This window comes from Drosophila mojavensis, unplaced genomic scaffold (assembly GCF_018153725.1).
Source record: "Drosophila mojavensis isolate 15081-1352.22 unplaced genomic scaffold, ASM1815372v1 contig_74, whole genome shotgun sequence".
Lineage (NCBI taxonomy): Eukaryota > Metazoa > Arthropoda > Insecta > Diptera > Drosophilidae > Drosophila > Drosophila mojavensis.
In genome coordinates this window covers 25,478,775-25,497,573 of record NW_025318899.1, presented here as the reverse complement: position 1 = coordinate 25,497,573, position 18,799 = coordinate 25,478,775, and the positions used below count along the sequence as shown (strand labels likewise).

The 18,799-nt window shown below is 39.6% G+C and overlaps 1 protein-coding gene and 1 long non-coding RNA gene across 4 annotated transcripts in view; one reads left to right on the top strand and one right to left on the bottom strand.

The window, feature by feature from the left end:
- Positions 1-5,976, top strand: part of LOC6583599 (Ig-like and fibronectin type-III domain-containing protein 2) — a 45,489-nt gene extending 39,513 nt beyond the window's left edge. For both annotated transcript variants that reach the window (XM_002009229.4, XM_044009408.1), the window contains 8 exons: positions 1,952-2,099; positions 2,262-2,397; positions 2,470-2,662; positions 2,732-2,978; positions 3,041-3,710; positions 4,270-4,583; positions 4,647-4,891; positions 5,069-5,976. In XM_002009229.4, the coding sequence (XP_002009265.2) occupies positions 1,952-2,099; positions 2,262-2,397; positions 2,470-2,662; positions 2,732-2,978; positions 3,041-3,710; positions 4,270-4,583; positions 4,647-4,891; positions 5,069-5,476 (2,361 nt within the window). In that variant the 3' untranslated portion in view covers positions 5,477-5,976. The remainder of the gene's footprint in view (positions 1-1,951; positions 2,100-2,261; positions 2,398-2,469; positions 2,663-2,731; positions 2,979-3,040; positions 3,711-4,269; positions 4,584-4,646; positions 4,892-5,068) is intronic.
- LOC26527773 overlaps positions 1-18,799 on the bottom strand; it is a 50,594-nt gene extending 31,795 nt beyond the window's left edge. The window contains exons 1-3 of one of the 2 annotated variants that reach the window (XR_004364258.2): positions 18,500-18,799; positions 18,250-18,438; positions 18,167-18,191 (exon numbers count right to left, since the gene is read on the bottom strand). This is a non-coding gene — a long non-coding RNA (uncharacterized LOC26527773). Of the gene's footprint in view, positions 1-17,917; positions 18,192-18,249; positions 18,439-18,499 lie in introns of those variants that run through there. The other variant, XR_001449186.3, reaches the window with a different exon arrangement.

Here is an 18,799-nt window from a genome sequence, read left to right as displayed (position 1 = left end):
TAAATGTGTGCATCTTGCAAAATATTATAGGCAGCGCGTGCGATCAGATTAGCAAAGAAGTTACTTCAGAATATAGAAGAAAGAAAGAACTATCTGCGCTACCGAAGCAAAATTGAGCAAAAGTAACAATATGTACCTTTGTCTTTTTATACCCTGAACCCATTGAAAATGGGAAATCAGGGAATAATGGTTTTGTGAAAAAGTATGTAACGGGCAGAAGGAGTCATCGCAGACCCCATAAAGTATATATATTCTTGATTAGCACGACGAGCTGAGTCGATATAGAGCTGTCCGTCTGTCCTTGACTTGTGCTCTGGAATGTACACACATTTTTACAATATGATTACGCTCTGAAAGTTTCATTAAGATCGTATGTCTACAAAAGAAATTATTCAACAAATAAATTCTCATAGAAGAAGTGCAGAATGATTAGAATATCAGCATAGAGGGTTCAGGGTATCTCCTAGTCGAGCAGTCTCGACTGGAGCCTTCTTACTTGTTTTTTTTTATTTAAAATCAAACTTTGTCTATTGCAAATATTTCATGACTGCGGCGTTGGCTGCAAACTCTCGAAAATGTAAAAACGTTATTTATATAAAAATTCTTCTTTGCTACGATATTCACTATGCGTATTAAAATTCGGTTTTTATATCCCGAACCCATTTTCAATGGAAAATCAGGGTATAATGGTTTTGTTGAAATGTATGTAACAGGCAGAAGGAGGCGTGGCAGACCCCATAAAGTATAATTATTCTTGATCAGGGCGACACAAATCGACTCAGCTCATTTAGCTCTGTCCGCCCGTCCGTCTGTCCGTATGTTTGAATGCGTCGATCTCAGAAGATATAAGAGCTAGAGACTTGAAATCGATTAAAAACATTATCGGAAAACAGTAATAAAAGTATATCTGCTACATCTTTGTCAAAATTTACCCCTTACACTTTTATATTCAACCCCTCACCCTCACCTCACCCATCTTTGTAAAAGCCGTATTTCAAATACTAGAGACTTGTGCTTTGGCAAATACATGCACATTTAATCTGAAAGTTTCATGAAGATAGTCAATCCACATTAAAAGTTATTAAACAATTAAAGTCCCATAGTAAGCCTCCACTGCAGCCAATGCGTGTATATGCGTGCCTGCCTATATTTGTCTGTGAGTGTGTGTGTGTATTTCATGTGTAAGCAGAAAGACGCAAAGAATTATTTAAGCATCAGTTGCTCGAAGGGTTCAGGGTATCTCGCAGTCGGGCAGTCTCGACTACAGCTTTCTTACTTGCCATTTTTATGTGTATATTTATGACAATATTGCAGAAGAATATCAATTTCAATCAATCAATCAATTGAGTAAAAGTGCAGAGAGTAAAGTCTTCTTGATTTGCTAATCGATATAACAATCGAAAGGCGTAAACAGATTAGCCAATGACAGTGCTGGATATACATATGTATATAGTGCTGTAAATATAGCATGCATGCATGCGAGCGAAATACAGCTGTCAATTTTGGCGATGGCTTTTGAAACAATCTGACGCCAGATGCGAATGGCAATGGCAGTGCCATCGTTACGCGCTGTCAGCTGCGTTGGTGTTGGCTGGCGGTGTCATTTTGTGGCTAAATACCGCAAATCGCGCTACTTTGCAGCAATTACAAAAACTGCTAAACACGACAATGTGTCTCTCAGCGAGCTGATGCCCAGCCAGAGCCACAGCCACAGCCGCAGCCACAGCTATAGTCGCAGCTGTAGTCGCAGGTGCCATTGCACGGCAGTTACAATACACTGACAATTTTTTTGCATTTCACGGATCTCGATTTTGCCATTCTCTGTTGGTACATTAACTATGTGTACAGCCCTGTATATATCTGTGCATCAGTATAGAGTATTTTCTATTCGAGCATTCTCGACGTGCAGACAACATTCCATTTTTGAGCATTTACGTTATTTTACTCTTAGGAATTGACGACGAACGAGACTAGCATAGATCTGACCAACTTGGATGAAAATGCCTTATACCGCATTATGGTTGTGGCGCGTGGAAAATTTGGCACATCGCTGCCGGCATCGATGTTGCTTGTAAATACGAGTGCTGCTGGCGAAAAAGGTAAGTGGCTGGGATCTGTGTGATCTGTGTGTCAATGTCGACAGATTTGCTAGGCTAGGCCGGTTTGGTTTGACTAGTTAGTCACTGGATATGGCATATGGCATATGGCTTATTGTATATTGAATTTACGGCCAATTGCTGCATCGACTTGTGTTTTTGTAGCATTGTATCCAAACGATACGTGGGGCGCACCGTCTCCGCCCCACTCGCTGACAGTGCTCACGCATAGCGCGACTTGGATGCAGATAACCTGGCAACCGCCTGAGTACTCGCATCCGCACGAACGGATCACATACAGGTGAGTTAGAGTCGTGGCGAGGCTGTTGACCAGGAGTATATGCCTTGTGTGGTACTAACCAGACTATTACAGAGTCTACCATAAGACGATGAACTCTGCTGACTTTACCAAGATCGAGACGAAGTTGGCCTGGCTGCGAATAACGAATCTAAAGCCCAGCTCCCAGCATGTGCTCTATGTGGAGGCGGTAGGCGAGCGGGCTACCTCGCTGCCCTCAGAGACCCTTGTGGCGTGGACAGATCCGGCGCTGCCAGCCTTCGTAGATGTAATTCCTGCTTCTTGCTTAGCCTATGCTAAAGAGAGAAAAATGAACGACTGTTTTTTTTTGCGTTAGCCCCCAACTGTACATCCGGCGGACAATATACCCGAGGGCGGATCGATGACAATTCTGTGCCTAGCTCTGGGCAACCCAGCCCCCACCATATCCCTGTACGTCGGGGGGCACCTAGTGCGACAGGACACTTCCCGGCATATGGTGACAGTCATTCACAATGTTTCCGCGGACATGGAGCACGTTTCCTGTTACGCGGACAACGGCTACGGTGTGCCCATGCAAGCCACGCGACGCGTCAATATTTGCTGTAAGTTATCGAAATTGATCGAAATTGATTAATCTATAATTGAGGTTGGCCTCTACTCACAGATCCGCCCAAGATACAGGCGGCTGGCATCACTGTCGCCTCTATTGGTGATGAGGTAGAGCTGCGCTGCACGGTTGACTCAAAGCCCACGCCCAAGACCATCTTCTGGCGCGATCATGACGGACGTGTGCCCGTGCCACAGGGAGGAAACTATTTCGTGTCCGTCACGAATGTGTCAACCATTTATACGATGGCACTTCGCATCAGCAAGCTGCAAGCGAACGACGTGGGCGATTACTTCTGTCATGCAGAAAATCCGTTTGGCTCTTCCACTACGCCGGTGTCGGTGCGTATACGCAACACGCCCAGTCTGCATCGCAACGTGTCGCAGTGCTGTGCCGCGCAAAACGTTTCGGTGGCCTGTCGGGATGCATGCACCTACTACGTGGACTTTGACGCCATAGCCAACCGGCCCGAATGCATCGTCGACTTTGACAAGCTGATGAAGTGCGCCGCCGATGGGTCGGATCACAGATCATGCTGCGCAGATGAGCAGGTACCACGCAAGTGCTTGAACTGGTGTCGCGGCGAGTCGGTGCGCTCCAAGGAGATCTGCAGCCTCCAGTACTCGAGGACCATCATTGGCTGCTTTGAGAAGAATCGGGACCGCCTCCCGGGACCCCCAGAGAACATTGTCGTCAGCGTGCTGTCGGACAACGCGGTGAACATTAAGTAAGTGGCTTCGAAGGGCGCAAGTGGCGAATTTCTTAATTCCATTAGAAGTTATCAAGCTTAATATATTAACAATGTCCGGCCAGCAAACCGAAAATACTTTCTCATTGCTTCAGCCGGAACTGAACTCATCCATTTTGCTCACCAGCCAATACATTCATTACACTCATGCCCCATCTGGGGTCTGTGTGTGCGAGAAGTCGCAAGTCCATGCGTGGATGCTGCTCCTTCTGCTGTTGCTTTTGCTCCTGCTCCTGCTGCTGCTGCTGCTGCTGCTGCTGCTGACTGCACTAATAGACCGCAAAATCCATTAAAGCTGAGATTTTTATCTCACTTTAATACACTTAGTCAACGTCAAAGGTTTCGCACACAGTCTGGAGCCGCAGCGTGAGCACAGCGCCTTCTGGGTGGTGGGCTATGTGTGGGCAATGGGTTCTGGTCGAGATGCCAGTCCGCATTAAATTTATTAAAATTCCAGTCAAGTTTTGCGGCTGCAACAATATTACTACTACTCATAATATGGCGCCATGCACACGGTCTGAAAACTATTTCATTACAGATGGGATGCTCCAACAAAGAATCCAAATGCCGTCGACGGCTATAGAATATATTACCATGAGGCCGCCGTGCTGCCGCCATCGTCGGCGGCGCAGCCAAACGAATCTTCGATGGAGCCTGCCCTGGATACAGTGGCCTCCATGAATAATGCAACAAGTATAGGCAACAGCAATGGCAACAACAACAACAACAACCTGGCCATAGCGGGCGCCGTGGAAATTCAACGCATCGACGTAAAGGACACAACAATAAGCATTAATGGTCTGAAGAAGGACGTGCTCTATGAGCTGGTGGTAAAAGCTGGCAATACATACGGTGGGTGAATCGACGGCTTGCCGTGTGTGTGCCTAGGCTTAATTCGCAGACTTGTTTTCCCAGGTGCCAGTGTACTTACCGATCCGATTAGGTTCACCCTGGGCGAACAGCAGGTGACCTCGGCGACCAGCAGCTACTCGAGCGCCGTGGGCACTATAAGCGGCATCGTAGCGAGCATTTTGGCTATCCTCTTGGCGGTGGCCGCCATTGTGTTCTATCGGCGCCACCGCTGTCACCATGGGAAGGCAGTCAACGGCAATGTTGCCTTCGAGAATCCCACGTACACACGGGGCTTGGAGCAGGTGCAGGTGTGTATAAAGCCTATTAACCATACCTGTAATCTTTTCATAAGCCAGCCGCAAAGACTGTAAATCGGAGTGTTGCATATACTTATTTGTGCTCCTGTTATAACGACAACGTGTATCTTTCTCCTTTTGTTGTTTTCAATTGAAATGAACACACGCACACACACACACTCGCTAAAGTTGCCAACTGTGACATCGGCCATCACAACAACACAGAATGGAAACAATCACACGCATGGCAGCAACAGCAACAGCAACAGCAACGGCAATGGCAACAGCAGCAGCAGCAGCAGCGGTGTCGGCGCACACACTGGCAGCAGCAGCAACAGTCACAATCACAATAGCAATGCAGCCACAATGACGACATCCACATCCACAGCCACGACGCTTGATACGGGGAGCATAGTGAATGGGAACAGGCATCAGCAGCAGCAGCAGCAGCTGCGAAATGGCCGCGGTGTTACAGATGCGGCCCATCATTTTCACAACCCGCTTAGTAATACGCAGTGCAATGAAGTAAATCCCTCAATTTATGAAGAGCTCAAACTCGGGCAAGAAGGTGCTGGATTTAAGAAACTTGTGCCATAAATGACACAACACACTCATACTCACACGCACACTCACACATAAATGAGAAGCGCTAACAACGCCTACAAGAACCGAAACTGAAATACCAACATCTCAAGTTTAGCTAGTTAGCTTACATATATACATATTATGTATGTGTGTACGCGTGTACATATGTAGCTACTTATGTACATACTCACATTCGTATAGACATACATGCTACAATGTAGTCCGCACAATCGCAATATGTAGACATAGGCCCGTGTAAACAGCGCGAAGCGCAACCCCAACCTCACACAGATACGCACATTCCTTATAGATAGAAACACCCACACGCCCACACACAACACACACGCACATACTCGTACACACGCTGGCATCCATTCAGTATGCACTGTGAAAGATAAATGGGTATTATTGCGTACAAAATGATTGCTAAGATTTGGTTAGTGTAAAGTAATAAATTTGTAGTATGTAACTGTGATTGAAAATTATGTAAAATAAATGTAATTGGTAACAGAGCTAAGCTACTTTTGTAAGCTATGAACTGGTTTTCCTTTAATAACTAAACCTTGCTTAGCGAAACGCATATTTGGCATTACTTTCGTTCCATGTAATTTAAAGCAGCAAGTAATTTTGTATGGTAAAAGTATGTATTATAATATCAAAACTGTCTGATGTGGCCAAGTGAAGGCATATATTATGTAATACATAAATATGTAAGGCTAGAGTTCTATATACATATATGTATATGGTAAATGTGTGCTTCACCTACCATCCTGACTGACATTATAAGGCAGACCCTGCTTCATGCTGTGCTTAGCTATTCAAATATTTGACTAAGATATATGATACGCTCTAAGGCGCTATGATCTTAAATAGATATGGATCTGGCATTCATTTTCATATTCAAGCGGTTAAGTGTTACAAGCGAATCCGACGGAGATTATCATAATTGAGTTATGCATAAACTGCTGGAATTACACTGGATTTATCCACCCTTATCTCTATACTGGCACAAAGTGCGCTGAGATCCCCGCTGGAAAAGGAGTGCATCCATATTCATATCCGTATCCTTGGCGTGTGAAGGCCTCTAGTTTTATATTTTTATGCTATGCTTGGCTCCAATAAACTACTATTCAGCAGAAGCTGCCTTGGCCGTTGCTCTTTGCGTCGTCAAACGCTGATTTCTGCTCTTTGCTTTTTGCGTGGCTATGCTTTTACACTTCCGTTTCCAGCTCCAGAATGCTCGTACCTGGCAAAAGCTCTGCACAAATGCCGCTTGAATTATGCAACACATTTAAGTGCCGGTGATGGTATTCTTATATCTCTTACATGTGCACTCTCATTCAGAAAGAATATATCGCTCCTACACACGCGGCAGTTGAAGCACTACCTCTAATGGCAGAGGAAAATTGTTTAAAGTCGATATTTCTATCGCTTTTGAAGCTGAGTGGATTATAGTCACATATGGATTATAATTAAACCAAGCCAAAATTCTTTGCATTCTTCAAAAAATATAGTCATTGTCATTGATTATGACTATGTTCTTATTCATATTAATCAAGGAAATTCAGACCCAACCTATAGGAGACTTTTGATGTCATCGCCTGATGTATTTACAGCCTGAACCCATCTCGGAACCCATAAGACCTGAGATTTTTTGTATGAATGCTAACTATGCTTCAATATATAACGTATATGGTATCAATCACATCAAAAATTTTAGTTCACAATGTTTCCTGTGGTAGAGAAGAAAAATGATGATTCGAATGATGTGTGGAACATTCTTTTACTCTTGATATATAAGTCGAAGGAAAGATCATTTTAAACAAGTAAGAAGGCTCCAGTCGAGACTGCTCGACTAGGAGATACCCTGAACCCTCCAAGCTGATATTCTAATCATTCTGGACTTCTTCTATGTACACATACATAAACATGCACTTATAAGCACGGGCTCTGCTAACTGCGCAGTAAGCAGCGCTGCAATGTGGGCAATATTATGAGAATTTATTTGTTGAATAATTTCTTTTGTAGACATACGATCTTAATGAAACTTTCAGAGCGTAATCATATGGTGGGTAAAATGTGTGTACATTCCAAAGTACAAATCTCTAGTACTTGAAATGCGTTTTTTACAAATTGGGGGCAAAGGGGGCGTGGTATCCAAAATCTGTAAATTACAACATCTTTGTGTCCATTAACTCTATATACAACGCAAATTTAAAGTCTCCAGGTTTAAAAGTGTTCAAATTAGGCTGAAAAAACCAAGTCGATTTTTCGATTATTCGGACGGACGGACGGAGAGACGGACAGGGCTATATCGACTCAGCTCGTCGTCCTGATCAAGAATATATATACTTTATGGGGTCTGCCACGCCTCCTTCTGCCCGTTACATACTTTTTCACAAAACCATTATACCCTGATTTCCCATTTTCAGTGGGTTCAGGGTATAAAAATGAGGTTTGAAAGCGTTTTCAATCGATAACATTGAAATAAGAATAGATATTAATTTTGTTTACGGTCTAGTCTGTAGATGTGATAACTATCAGAAGGAGGGCTAGTAAATATTGAGTGATTGATTTAATCTAACTTTAGCCCTTTATATACAGGTTTTGCCAATTGACTAGACCATTAACTTATATGTTGACATATACAACTTTTTGCTCGAGAAATATTTTAAATATATAAATTTGACAGCTTCTGTAGTACTTTCCGCCGCCGTAGTAGTCGTGTTGGAAAAATCTAGGTACTGAATATCCCTATCCGTAATTACAAGGTACTACATTTTTATTGCACAAACCAGAAATACGCTTTTCTTTTCATGAACATGCATGTGGAATGTACACGAATATCTAATTTGAGTAGAAAGAGCTTTAAAAAAGTCTATGATTGATTCTAAAAAAAATTGTGAGTTTTTGTAATAATATTTTACTGTTACATTTTTATTACCGGTGACTAATCAATTAAATCAAATGACCTGGAAATGCCGTAATAAAAACACTAATAAACAACAACAACATTTTGCAGACATGCTACGTGTCAAAGTACAGTGGGTGAGTGCGAGTGGTGTTCCGTGATTTGTTGTTAATAAACTTCAATTAAAGTTCTTTGCTTTTTATACGCTAATGGCCTCGATCCCATTCGTTCCATTTTTATATTTATACTCCACGTTAATATTACACTTGTAGTTGGTTCCCTTAAAAGTTGTTTATGCCAACACAAATATCTTTTACGATTTTTGGTTCTTTTATGTCCCTGTCGCTTATTTTCCGGCTAAACTAAATTCAACATTGTAATCCACAGGCCTACGAGTTTTAATTTTCGGAGCGGGACTCGACAATTTGTCGCCTATCCCCATCGCCATCTCCATCTCTTTCCCTCCGTCGCGACAATAATTCCACTGTCTGGCCGCCAGCCAAGTGGAGCATTTGCGGCAGCACAAAGTCTGGGGCTAACTCCGATTAACGGCATTGCGTGAAATTTGTGTATTAGAGGACGCACATGGGTACATATAAGTGTATGTTACATACGACATCTAAAATAATTCTTGAAATGCTATTTAACTTGTCAATTAAGTAATAGCAATTAGCCTATAATCATAATAACAGTAAATATCAAAAAAACATATGTACGAAATTCCCACTTCATGTCTATATTATAGGGTCATTAATAATATGCGCTTATTGCTGTACGCCGTCATCAGATTATATTCGAAAATAACATTTATAAAGGAGACTGCTGGATTATTGTTATTATTCATAATGAAACCTAATGCAATTAACAATAATATAATTTTACAAAATCGCAACATTTCTTCTTCTCTGATTCCATTGAAAACGAGAATTGAAGGTACAATTTAAATGATTAAGTTGTATCTAACAGTCAAAGGAAAGATAACAGATTCTTGGAAAGAGACGAGCGAATCGAAGCACAGGCAGACGAACAACACTCTGTTGGCATTCCTGATAAATAATGTGTGATTTAAGAAAATGTTTATTATGGGTTTGAATGTTTATGATTGAATATGCTACATTGGAAAATCTGCATCGCCAGATCCTTTTTTTCGCCTTTGATGAGCGCGAGAGCTCTTATAACTGACAATACAAAATGTCCTAGCACATTAATGAGAGTATATGAGTGTCACACTTTAGAAGTCTCTCCCGTCCAATGTTAGCCACAACTCAGTGTATGCAGCTAGAAATAATTGAATTGGAATTAAACAAACCACAACCAAAATGTATTTAAAAGCGTTTGACAATGGTGAGCAATATGAGTAATTATATTTACTAATTAGAAGATGGTAAACAAATATATACACATTGTAGTATGTATATAGTTTCGAGAACAATAATAGCCGCATACACTCATCATTAATACTATGTAATAAATGACCAGCACTGTTAATGGATAGGAGTACGAATGTGAGCTGTTTTTAATAAGTGTGTTTTCAGTCAAAGTTTCCAAATATGATCGAAAGTTCGACATGCTTATTTCGAAGAAAACTGTATCTACCCTTACCTACGTATATGTATTCATTCAAATCAGAAACATTTTATACATTTATTTAAGGTACAATAATATTCTTCACGTAATACTTATTTAACAAGTAAGAAAGCTCTAGTCGAGACTGCTCGACTACGAGATCCCCTGAACCCTTCGAGCAAAAGCTATTTCAATCATTTTCTGCGCACACACATACACACGCATTCACACACACGCATACACACACACATACACACACACACAAGCAGCCACGCATAAACACGCATGGGCTGCAGTGTGCGCTTGCTATGAGAACTTAATTGTTTAATAGCTTTTCTCGTGGACATACGATCCTCATGAAACTTTCAGATTATGATTATAACATGGATATGCATGTATTTGCCAATGCACAAGTCGCTAGTATTTGCCTTTTACAAACATATGGGTGAGGGGGTGGATATAGGGGGTGAATTTTACCCTCATTTCCCATTTTCAATGGGTTCAGGGTATAAAAATATTGACTTATGAGCAAATGCGGTAAGCCTATCACTTTTCACTTAGTGATAATTTTAACAAGGTTGAATTACAAGCACCAACAATATAGAATTAGGCATATTATCGTGTCAGATCCCATAAAGCACACACATAGTATGTATGAATATTGAAACGCGTCAATACTTTGGTAATCAAAACACTTAAATTATGAAGAAATTGAGCTTGAAGTGTAAACTAGCTTAGATAAGGTAGATGTAGTTTAATCCCTCATGGTTTGAGATTTTTAGTTGAACTTTTAGTTGAACTTTGTTAGAAGATACATGCAGCGTTCGGTTGGGAATCAGGGTATCTCCTATTCTGGCATTCCCGACAAGAGCTCTTTTGTTTTAGTTTGTTAAGCTCGCAACACGAACCTTTGAAGAAATACGCAGTAAGAGGCTCTAGTGCTTGTGTGCATGGTGTTTAGGTAATTGGAATACTTAAATAACAGGTTGGCACTTGGGATAATTCAAACGAGATTTCCCGACTGGAGTGCACTCACTATTTGAATAAAATTGATACATCAAAATCTACATCATACATACATAATACATCAGTACAATTTCAACATATATGTATATATATCATGTCAATATATTAATATTGGTTCGATTTCAAGGACTGGAGCTTGGAGGTTGGTATTAATTAATATTTTATGGATCTAAAGTTTTATTAAAAATGTTTTTTGAGCTATCCGCTGAGGCGATTATTAACATTAAATGAAATTTAGATATGTATAGCAAAAATGAATACCAATTCATAATATCGATGATTCCATCGATGGTTTTCATATCTCTACAGAAGGGCAGATGTTAATATCTTGGGTGACTATGCTGGTAATCTTCATTAGGAATATATGGAAGTATGTAATATAATTTCATATCTATCCAGTACAAATATTTTTAAAATTCCATGATCTAATGTCTATTAACATTATTAAAATAGAATATATATTCAGAGATTTCAGAAATATGTATTTAAATAATAATCAGAATATCTACGCATATTTCACAAAATATCTTACTGCATATTTGTTTTGTCCACTAATTCGTTAGTTCTGAAATTCAAATATGGTAGCTTTCAAATTTACTTTCAATGCCAATGGGCATATGTACTTAGTATAAAGTTTTATGTAGCTTAAAATTCAAATGTGGGTTAATGAATATGCTATTATATCACAAGGTTCATTAACCGTATCGTAATGTGGGCCATGAGCCAAACCACAGCCTTGTTGCCCTAGGTCTGATGTCATGAAAGGAAGACACTAACATTTCTGGTAAATATATGTACGTGGTGTGATGTCTGTGTGTAGGTGTGTGTGTGAGTAAAGCCTATTCAGACAACATTCGCTTAAATGTCACCTTTATTTATTAAAACTGCTTATTACATTAACACTTGAGCGCGATTTAACACGATTTTCTCAAGTATTTTTATACGACTTTCCTCGTTTGTAGCACAGGCCACTGCCAAGGAATGTCTGTGTCCTGTCGCTGCCTGAATGGCAGGCCTGGCGGGTGTACAGGCGCACGGGACGAGGCAGAGTGCCTCTCAGCTACTTCCACCCATCTTCAACCTTTTCAGTTGAAGTGTCGAAATCGTGAACTACCCGCCCTGGTGCACTTGTAAGCATTTAACCTACCTACACCAACAGCAGTTTCATCTTTTTCATGTGCACTGAAGCAAGAGCTGCTTCATCATTTTTAGTCCTTTGGCGCACACTGTGTTCCTTACTTGCCACGACTGATGCTGCGGCTTATAAGCTGCCGTTAGCTACACTTTTTGTTGCTGTTTGTCCTTGCTTAGTGCTAAACGCCCGACTGAGGGTACCTCGACTTGTCTTGCCTTGCCTTTCCTCGCCTTGCCTTGCCTTGCCAAGTCTAAGCTTGCCATCCTTGCCAACATTTGCAGCTTGGCCTGAGACTAGGTTGGTGACTAGAGCCAGAACTGCACCCGGGAGTAAACCAGAGACAAGGGCTGTGGTTCCGGATTTGGTTTGTTTCTGCCCCTAATATTGGATTGCCTGCTGTCAACACGCTCAACCTATGTGCTGTCATTTGCTGGTGCTGTTGACTTAAAGTGTGTTGATTTCATACAATTAACTTTTTGCTTGTTTGTTTTATGTTTCCCTGTGACTTTTGCTATGATTTGCATATCGTCTTTTGCCGTTGGCCTGTTTGCGTGTTTGCTTGTTGCCTATTGTCCTAAACTGCTTACTTTGAGTCACGTCTAATAGTTCCTGGACTCATTTTCCCAAATAGTAGAAATAAAAGATAAAATCATCTAATGGAGTGTGAGATGGATAAATAAATAAATTTAGAGGAATTAGTTTCTCTCATTTAAAACATTATAATTTGAATGCCAATATGTAATTAAATTAAGCGTTGTGTTTAGTCTTCGTAATGATTGCTGTTATAGTATTCATAGCCTAAATAAAGATGAAAATATATTCTCTATCCCGTAAATGTGCAATCAGCTTTAAGATATGCAGGTGACTCTTGTGAAAGCCCCATAGGTCGGTCATTAACAACTATTAACATTAACAGCTGTTGTTTATTATACAACACTTAAAAATGACCATGTATATTAAGTGTCAAGTGTATATATCAAGTCAATCCAAGAGCGCCATCGGCACGCATAAGCCACTAAAAATAATGTGTTATGGGTGTACTGAAGTGTTCATTAATTATACTCATCCGCGAAGCGAAGGAGTATATTGGTTTTTAACCATGTCCATCTTGCAAGCGTCTGTTCGTTCACTTGTCTGTTCATCTATAAAAAATAGACTATAAATTTAAGAAGCTACATCTTTTGGAGTTCGCGTTTTATTTATTGCAGAGCCCCTCCTGTTTCGTACAACAATGAGTATTATGCAGTCGGTAGCACCCAACTACGCGTATTTTCTATTGCACTGTGGATGTCTGTGTACATGGAAGGCACATATTTTTGTTGGGTGAATGGGATCCTACACTAAGGTAAGCGCACACATATGATTTCAAGTTGGTTATCGTTTTCGATGAGCAATAGCAGCAATAGGGGTTAATAACAGCAGCGACTCCATCAGAAACAGGCTCACAGCACCTGTATAAACATTTTACAAGTAGCTATACTCGGTACTTGACTTTCAGCTCTTGCCATACAGTTCAAGCTGACTGCCAAACAGCACAACTAAGGCTGCTAACGATGAGCGGATTTCCACTCAAACTCAGTTCGCATTTAGCATTGAGTTCACTCAACCACTGATTTGGAGCACCGATTGAAGTTAGAAAATGTTTGTATCTCTCTTATCCTGTCTGCCATATCATCAATGCGGATGGCTTATAGCGAGAAATGTGCTTTCACAATGAGACTGATGATATTATATCATTAGACACTTATATAAATCTAGTACATGAATACAGAATAGAGTGCAGAATAAATGAGACTTTGTGTGAGACTAGAGACATCGATATCTGAAATCAGTAGTATGACAAACGCTTTTCCCTAATATTCGTAAAAATATTTATTCGAATCTAAAAGTTGACGCAAATGGATATCTTGGACAAACGCATTCAGTATGTAAGTATTTAATATAATAAAAGTATTTAATGTTTTCTCATTAACTGGTAGGTAGCTCTTCGAACTCGCCCCGAGGGATTAGATGCATAATTTTAGTCTATCTGGGGAGATAGATAGATATTGATAAATAGATCTGTATTTGCAGTCCGGGGTTGCTTGTCTTAGTATATATTCCAATATCGAAGATCAACTTATGTACATTTCCGCATTTACCCCGCCTCTGGCGATTTCAATTTTAAGACTCAAAATTCAATAAAGGTATACTTGTTTGCATTCATACGGAAAGATGGACAGTATAACGAACAAGATGATAAATTAAGGAGTATAAACATTAAAAGTTGTTCACTATAATCCATACTTTATATTGCATACAAGGACAATAGTACATTATATATGGAGTTTTCGTAGATAATGCTCGCATCGCTTAGGCAGAAGAGTTGTATAAGTTTAGTCAGCTAGTTTTGAGATAATCTCGATGAATTTTCGAATGTCAGCGCAAGGAAAAGTTCAAAGGAATTGAATTTCCAATTTAGATTCTTTCAACATCTTTTAGAAGTACTTAAACGTTTTGGCTTTAATTAAAATTTCAACATGCTTTACATGCAGACGTTCAAACACACACACATGTATGAGTGTAGTCGCTTCCACACCCGCATAAATTAACTTTGCGTAGTTCGAGTCCCATGCCGATCCCCCCGTAAACGTTGCTGTAAGTACCTTATCTTAATGCGCGCCATATCTACCCTAATGCAGATAATAGGACAGGCCGCTATTTAAAGTCTAACAACCCTTTTTATATGCAAATTGTTGCTCCATGCGCCACGCCCCAACGCCCCAACGCCCTGACACCCATCCCTTCATCTCCCACTGCCGCGACGCTCCAATATTCCGACGCCTTGGCTGCCAACTGACTGACTGCCTGCCAGCCAAGTTGCGCACACAACTTGACATTTTTTGTACATATTTCGCAAAGATATGTATGTATGTATGTATGTATGTATATGTCTAGCAGTACAGCAGAGGTGCGCTCCTTTTTTTAATTTCCCCTATTTAAACATGCTGTGAAAAGGAAAAGCAATGAATGGCGCATATATAGGTATATACCATGGGTGTGTGTGTGCGGGTGTGTGAATCCTGCGATGCTCTGGGATGGGCGTTAACTCTGCTAAGGTTTACTCAGCAATGTGGTCCTTAGTCTATGTGTGTGCGTGCTGTGTTCCTATGCTTTACATCTACAGCATTTTATACGCCCTCACGAAGGTAGACGAGTATATTGGTTCTCCCTGTTTCCAACTACTTGTTCCAATCAACGAAAATCGTTTAAGATTTGCAATACATGTATATTCGTGTTGGGGCACTACTCATTGTGAAATACTCATTCAAAACCGCCACTATATTAAAAAGATATAGCTTTTTCCAATTTATCGCGCATCCTATGTATGTATGCAATCTTTGGCAAATCAATAGAGGTGAAAACTGGGAGTTCCTAACAAAGAAACTGTAGATTATACAGTATGCCCGTTGTACCAGGCTACAAGTGAACGTGTATATAGACTTTGGTTTTATGGCTCTAAAACTGTTGAATATACAGTTTTAACAGATCCACCACGCCTCCTATAGGCGCAGATATACCCATTGAATCTTTTTGACCTCAGGTTGATAACGCGAGTAAGAATAAACTCACTTCTGTTTCTTTAATGTTTATTAAATTATTTTGAAGATTTATCTAAGTCGGATTAATCTATATAATCCCTCACATTAAAGCAAATCGGCCGTTAGTGCAATGGGATAACATCATTCATGAATACAATTAGATGATCCGTTAAAGAGTATTATGCAGTCGGTAGCGTCCAGCTACAGCACGCTAGCTTGTTCTGTCTGCCTGTTCTCGTTGGAATTTTTCTAGACTTACATATTTACATGTATATATATAGATATACATATATCTATATATATACATATATATGTGCGTAGAGTGTATGTATGGGAAAACTTTACAATAATTTGCAATTTAAATAGTTTTAATTAACTTTTACTAATTTGTCGACGCTCAACTTGCTCAACTTGGCAAACTAATTTTAAAGTGATTTATTATTTAAACGGCTTGATGATTGACAACGCCCAAAAAGGGGCGCTAAATTGCCTGCGGCCTAATTAGCAAGGTGTGCTTAGCGCACTGTGGTCTCCCATTCGATTGGGTGAAAACGCTGCGAAAATGGCCACAAAAGGTGCTCAAAACACAGACTTAACTGGGAGAGCCAAAAAGTGTTATGCTATGGCTACGGATATTACATATTTTAAATAAATAAAGTTTAAAATAGAAAGTTTTCAATTTTCTGTTGCTTGGAACAGGTAGATCTAATACGGATTCAACAGTACGAAAAACAAGTGAGAAAGCTCTAGTCGAGACTACTAGACTACGAAATCCCCTGGACCCTTCTAAGAATTGATATTTCAGTAATTATTCGCGCCTCTCTGCATACACAAGACACACACATAGGCATGCACGCATCACCCATTGAAAATGGGAAATCAGGGTATAATAGTTTTGTGAAAAGTATGTAACAGGCTGAAGGAATCAACACTGCGTGTTGAAATATCAGTTGCTCGAAGGGCTCCGGGGATCTCGTAGTCGGGCAGTCTCGACTAGAGCTTTCTTACTTGTTTATTTAAAGTGTTATTTTTCGTACTTTGTAGGGATAACTCGTACGAAGAATGAAGTGTTGTTCATTGTAGTTGAATTAAAACTAAATAGTTCATTAGGTCCATTTTCTAGGAATGAGCCAGTTCATAAATAGAGTGGATCTAACTGAAATACATACTCGTGTATACCATAGGCAGTACAAGTTTATCTTATTTTTTCTATAACTCATCCGATAACTTTTTTACCGAGAACAATCGAAAAATCGACATTTTTTTTTCAGCCTAATTTGAACGCTTTTAGACCAGGAGACTTCAATTTGCGTTGTATATAATGTTTTGGATACCACGCCTCCTTCGCCCCAATTTGTAAAAAACGTATTTCAAGTACCAGAGCTTGTGCTTTAGAATGTACACACATTTTAACTATGTGATCATGCTTTGAAAGTTTTATAAAGATTGTATGTCTACAAAAGAAATTATTCAACTAATAAATTCTTGTAATATTGCTCACATTGTAGCGCAAGCACAGCCGCTGCTTACTGTGCAATTGGCAGAGCGCGTGCTTGTAATGCATGTGTATGTATGTGTGCATAAAAGAAGTGCAGAATGAGTAGAATATCAGCTTAGAGGGTTCAGGGTATCTCCTAGTTGAGCAGTTTCGCCGGGAGCCTTCTTACTTCTTTATTATTTTTTGATATAACGGAATTTAATGAAACTTTCAGCATATGATCTACATATTCTATTGAATATTTGACAAATATAAAAAAATTAAAAATCCTTCACAATTAGCTTTACTGGCATCTGACTTTAACTTGAATGTTTTTATTCGATAAAAACATAACGGGTCTGCCACGCCTCCTGCCTGTTCCATACATTTCAACAAAACCATTATACCCGGATTTCCATTGAAAATGGGTTCAGGGTATAGAAGCAAGGAAACGTCGCACTCGGTCCCTACCGACTGCCGAATACTGATTGACGGTCATTTTCCGATTTGTCACGCCCCCAATCGGTATATATGTATATATCCAAATGGTTTTAGCAAATATTTTAGCCGATAAATTTTGAGTCTCAAACTGATAACTATACCAACTTAATAAAGACTTTGATCCATATATACATAAAATCTTTGTATCCTTGATTTCTTAACATACAGAAAATGCAATATATATATATATATATATATATATATATATATATATATATATATATATATATATATATATATAATAATAATAATAATATGAAGTATAATAAAAACCGATGTGGCTATGATTATTGATTTTGATTTTCGGATTGATTTTTGAAAGATCAGTAATCTACATAACAAATTCTTTTACTCTCTAGATATAAAACTGTACAAATTTGCAAAAACTGTATTTCAAATAGTAGAGCTTTTTGTTTTGGCAGAGTCAATGGCAGTTGTTGCATCAGCAGCAGAACGTCTGAGCCGAGCTAAATAAAACACCATATTATATATATCCATGACTTACCATTCGTAGCTTTAGGCAAGAATTTCTGAAATGAGAACATAGATAGATGAAAATATAGTTGCAGAATAACAAATTTATCATACTTGCTGTTTGGCTAGGCCATTACAATGCAATCATTGTAGGTCCAAAAAATTCCCGACTTGCAGCCGCCAGATCCATAAATAAATGTGTGGTTGTATCGACGTATCAGTATCAATGCCAACCCCAAAAGTAGGACAAAGAATATACAAAATAAGCCGGCATAGATTTTTTTGCTTGAGATGAAATTGAATCTAAATTTTAACTAACAATTGGTCAAGATCTACTTAAATTCCCTTGATTACACATACGCACCGTTGGCCGCTCTTCAATAAGTCAAAGTTGCAACGTCCAATCAAATGGCCACAGTCACGGCATTTCGATCTTTCGAGTACTTGGCGCGTCTCAGAAAATAGTCTTTTCTTGTACTTGCTTATGATTTCAGCAATACTTTTACACGTTCGCGCCACAACAAGGCGAGTGTGAGAGGGTTTTTCTGTGCAACTCTTGGGATTAAAGTCTGTCATATTCAAGTGAATGTAATGTATTATTACTCATAATATAATGAAACGTATATCTTTGAGTGAGAGTAAGAAAAAGATCTCGGCCTGCTAC